The sequence below is a fragment of the Corvus kubaryi genome, unplaced genomic scaffold, assembly GCF_017639235.1.
Source record: "Corvus kubaryi isolate FWS band 111438036 unplaced genomic scaffold, C.kubaryi_AGA036_p1.0 36525, whole genome shotgun sequence".
Classification (NCBI taxonomy): Eukaryota; Metazoa; Chordata; class Aves; order Passeriformes; family Corvidae; genus Corvus; species Corvus kubaryi.
This window is the reverse complement of record NW_024580884.1, coordinates 9,008-13,630: the sequence shown is the minus strand read 5'-3', so window position 1 is coordinate 13,630 and position 4,623 is coordinate 9,008. Positions and strand designations below refer to the sequence as shown.

At 54.6% G+C, this 4,623-nt stretch overlaps 1 protein-coding gene across 1 annotated transcript; it reads left to right on the top strand.

The window, feature by feature from the left end:
• The first annotated feature begins 1,013 nt into the window (after positions 1–1,013).
• Positions 1,014–4,003, top strand: LOC121660555 (olfactory receptor 14J1-like). The gene has a single exon (XM_042019941.1). It carries the CDS (start codon positions 2,668–2,670, stop codon positions 3,610–3,612), a length of 945 nt encoding a protein of 314 aa, XP_041875875.1. The 5' UTR covers positions 1,014–2,667; the 3' UTR covers positions 3,613–4,003.
• Positions 4,004–4,623: the final 620 nt, after the last annotated feature.

Below are 4,623 nucleotides of genomic sequence, written 5' to 3'. Positions count from 1 at the left end.
CTCTGTCCTGAGGGCTGCCATGGCAGCCGAGGGCAGCCACAGCTCTGTGTGCAAGTGGCCCCGGAGCCTGACTGCAGAAATGAGTCCTGGCGGGGTTTCCAAGGGAGCTGGAACTGCTGAGGGTTGCCATGGCATCCAACCCCTGCGGTGGGGGTCAGTGTCCATGGCCACAGCATCGGTCAGTGTCCATGACCACAGTCCCTTGCAATGGCCCAGTGCAGGTTGGGATGATAATCCACCCGCACAGCTGGCCCAGGGCACGCCTGCAGTGGTCTTGGTGGCACCTTGGGCTTGGCACACTTTGAGGAGGGTGCCTGTTTTCAGTGGGGAAACTTAGGAATTTTAGATTCTTTAAAAAAAATGAAAGAAACCGCTGCTTGGCTGAGTGCAGCCAGTTCTCCAAGCAAAGCAGGTCCCAGGTGAGTGAGGAGAGACAGGATGGGGTTGGGGATGTGGAGCAGCATTGTCCACACTGGGCCAGACCTCAAGGCACAGCTTCTCCTGAGGAGAGACCCTGCATCAGTATCAGTCACAGAATGCTGCAATCACCTCTTCTCTAAAGAGAACAGCAATGAAATACACCCCTTAAAATAAGAATACGTCTTTATTTGAAACTCTTTGAAATATTTCTCCACAACTGCAGTAGGAAACTTTCCTAATGAACTGCACTCGAGCAGAGGGAAATCAAGGCTGAGCTGTGGTTTGTCAGGACTTGCTTGATCCTAATGAGCCCCATGGTGCATTTGATGCTGAGCCCTGGAACCTCAGGGCCTTAAAGGAGATTGCACAAACCTTCCCAGGAGTCAAAGGCAGAGGAAACACCCAAAGTGTCTTGAGGCATTAATGGGTCCCGCTGAGGTCTATGACCAATACAGGCTCTTCATGGACACCTTGGAGGAGAGAATTGGAGGCCAGGATTGCACAAAAACCTCTCAGAGACTCAGTGTGGAAAGGAAAATCCAAAGCACCTTAAAATCCTTCAGTATCTCAGAGTATTAATGAGCCCCACTGAGTGTCAAAACAAAGCTCTCAAGGGACTCGTTAAAGCAGATAATTGGAGGCCTTGATTGCACAAACCTCTCATAGTGTTGGTATCAAAAGGGGAACACCAAGTACTTAAAAAACAGAAGTACCTTGAAGCTGTAATGAGCCCCACTGAATGTTGTTACTGTCAAAGGCTCTCCAGGGACTAATTAAAGCAGATAATTGGAGGCCAGGATTGCACAAAGCTCTCAGAGGTTCCCAGGCAAAAGCCAAAGCCAAAGTCCTTTGGAAAACCTGCAATCCCTGGGAGCATTCAGGAGCCCCCAGGGCCATTCCTGACCAAGGCTCCCCAGGGACTCCTTCCAGCAGATCCCCGAGGCCACTGGGATGTGGGGGGATGCTGAGGGCAGGACAAGGAGCTGACAGTGCCCAGCCGTGCTGGGGCTGTGCCAGGAAGCCCCGGTGCCTCAGGACAAGGTGTCTCCTCCCAGCCCTTGGTGGCACAGACGCTGCTGTGCCCCAGGGCACCAACACCTGGCTTCTCTTTGTCCCCACCTGTCATCCCTGCCTCCAGTTCTCTGCTCTGACTGCAGCCTGGGGACACTTTCTCAGTCGTGTCCCTCACTGGGACCCATTAATGGTATCAGGAACTTTGGAGTTTGAATCTGACTCAGAATTCTTGAGAGGTTTCTACCAGTCCCTGTCAGGGACTGATGTTCAGGGCCTCAGCACCAAGCCCCGAGAGGATCATTCCAGTCCTTGTGCTGTGTCTGTGCTGCTGTGGGGCTGTGGGCAAAGCAGTCCATGGGAAAGGGGAATGAGCTGAGCCTCCCTCCCTGAGATACCATCGTGGGTACACCCAGAGCTCCCCTCACGGTGTCCTTCCAAGCTCTGAGCTGCCCTCCTGGGTGCAAATCTGTGCCAGATCCTCTCCGAGTCCCCTGAATGTCCCCCGGGGAAGTGCAGAGATGCCACAGCTGAGGAAATGCTGCTGGGTTTGCCAAGGGCAGCATGAGTGTCCCTGGCAGAAGGGGGTGCTGAGCCCTTGCTCAGAGACCTTTAGAGAGGGTGAGACATTCAGGGATGCCTCTGCTCTGGGCAAGCTCTGGTTTATCCCAGGGTGAGCCGGGAGTGTGATTGTGCTCTGCCTGCAGCCAAAGGGGCAAGCCCAGGGCAGTTGGGGACAAGCCCATGCAGCCCCTCAGCTTGCCCTGAGCCACAGGGAATTCTTTGCCTCTCACCTCTCTCAGTGGCAAACGTGGAGTGCAGCAGAAATGCTGGGGATTTCTGACCTCAGAGAATCAGGAATGATGTGTGGGTAGGGAAACATTTCCTAAAACTCACTCCTGCCATCCCTGTCCTGTGGAACGGAGAGTAAAACTGCTACCAAGCCTTTCTAGGAGGGATTGCACTGACAAATCCTGACTCTCCAGCCTTGTCCCTCTGCCACACGGCCACAAACCCAGGGCAGCGGGGCAGGGATGGCTCCTCGAGAGCCCCCACGCTCAGGCCTGGCTGCTCCTGGCACACTCAGACAGCACAAGGGGAGCTCAGGCAGGGAACTGGGTGAAGGTTTTCCCAGAGCAGGAACAAGGGTGGGGCAGTCCCAGCGGGACAGTGTGCAGGGAATGGCACAGGTTTGGCTCCAAGCAGCCTGTCCTGACTTGTCACTGGCCTTTCTCCATGAACAGGTGCCCATGGCCAGACACAGCAATGTCCAACAGCAGCTCCATCAGCCCCTTCCTCCTGCTGCCATTGGCAGACACGCGGCAGCTGCAGCTCCTGCACTTCTGCCTCTTCCTGGGCATCTCCCTGGCTGCCCTCCTGGGCAACGGCCTCATCATCAGCGCCGGAGCCTGCAGCCAGCACCTGCACAGCCCCATGTTCTTCTTCCTGCTCAGCCTGGCCCTCACCGACCTGGGCTCCAGCTGCACCACTGTCCCCAAAGCCATGCACAATTCCCTCTGGGGCACCAGGCACATCTCCTACACAGCATGTGCTGCTCAGGTGTTTCTGATTGTCTTCTTCCTTGGAACAGAGGATTTCCTCCTCACCGTCATGTGCTACGAGCGCTACGTGTCCATCTGCAAAGCCCTGCACTACGGGACCCTCCTGGGCAGCAGAGCTTGTGCCCACATGGCAGCAGCTGCCTGGGCCAGTGCCTTTCTCACTGCTCTGCTGCACACGGCCAATACATTTTCCCTGCCCCTGGGCCAGTTCTTCTGTGAAATCCCACACATCCTCAGGCTCTCCTGCTCAGACACATACCTGAGGGAATTTGGGCTTCTTGCTTTTAGTACTTTCCCTTTTTTAGGTTGTTTTGTGTTCATGCTTTTCTCCTATGTGCAGATCTTCAGGGCCGTGCTGAGGATCCCCTCTGAGCAGGGCCGGCACAAAGCCTTTTCCACGTGCCTCCCTCACCTGGCCGTGCTCTCTCTGTTTATCAGCACGGGCACATTTGCTCACCTAAAGCCCCCCTCCACCTCGTCCCCATCCCTGGATGTGGTGGTGTCAGTTCTGTTCTCGGTGGTGCCTCCAGCCCTGAAGCCCCTCATCTACAGCCTGAGGAACCAGGAGCTCAAGGATGCCCTGAGGAAAGTGATGACTGTATCTTTTCAGAAGGAATAAACTCTCTCTTTTCTGCTCCAGAACCTTCAGAATGTAACTCTTTACAATCTCAGCTTTTCTTTTCCTATTTGTCCATTTTTTCATTGGTGCCTTCTTTTCTTCTTTTTCTAGTGTTATGCTATTTTTTTATAAAATCCTGTAGCACTGCTCTTAGCATTTCTACATGAACATCTGCCTTTCTTTGGAAACACAAAGACTTTCAGGAGGCTTCTTCCCTGTGCGTTTGAATAAAAATGAGGGTCTGCCCTGACTTGTGTGTCCAAGGTTTGTTCCTCAGCCCTTCTCTGGCTCTGCAGGGGCAGTGCCTGTGGGCGCAGCTGGAGGGAAGAGACTCCCAGCACAGCAGCACAGCCAGGGACAATGGCCCAGCCTCTTCCCACCTCTGCTCTTCCCAGCCCATGGAACCCAGAGTCAATTGTGACAAAGTGGGGCCTCTTCAGACAGAGGTGCCACAGAAACAGTGCCACCACTCGTGGAACCCAGTGTCCATTGTGACACAGTGGGGCCTCATGGAACCCAGAACATCTTTGTGATGCAATGGAATCTCATGGAACCAAGGGCCAATTGTTCTAGAGAGGGGCCTCATGGAACACAAGGGCCACAAAAACATTGCCAGGCCTAGTAGAAAGAAGGCGCCATTGTGGCACAGGAAGGCCTCATGGGACCTAGGAGAGCACAGGGTCACAATGGAGTCTCATGGAACCAGTGGTCAATTGTGACACGGCAGGGTCTCATGGAACCCAGGCACCACTGGGACATTGCCAAGGCTGGTGCAATCAAGGGTCCACTGTGAGACAGAAAGGCCCCGTGGCACCCAGGAGACCAGTGTGGGGCAAAGGGTTCTCATGGAACCAAGGCGCCATTGGGACAAAGCGTGGCCTGAGGGACAGCCAGTGCCACTGGGACATCTCCAGCCTTCGAGGAAGCAAGTGTCCATTGTGACACAGCACAGCCTGATGAATCACAGGAGAGCACAGTGACGCCATGGAATCTTGGGGAGCCAAGTGTCCA

What these genes read in the sequence shown, in the direction of transcription:
- LOC121660555 (XM_042019941.1), top strand. Translation starts at nt 2,668, where the DNA reads ATGAACAGGTGCCCATGGCCAGACACAGCAATGTCCAACAGCAGCTCC.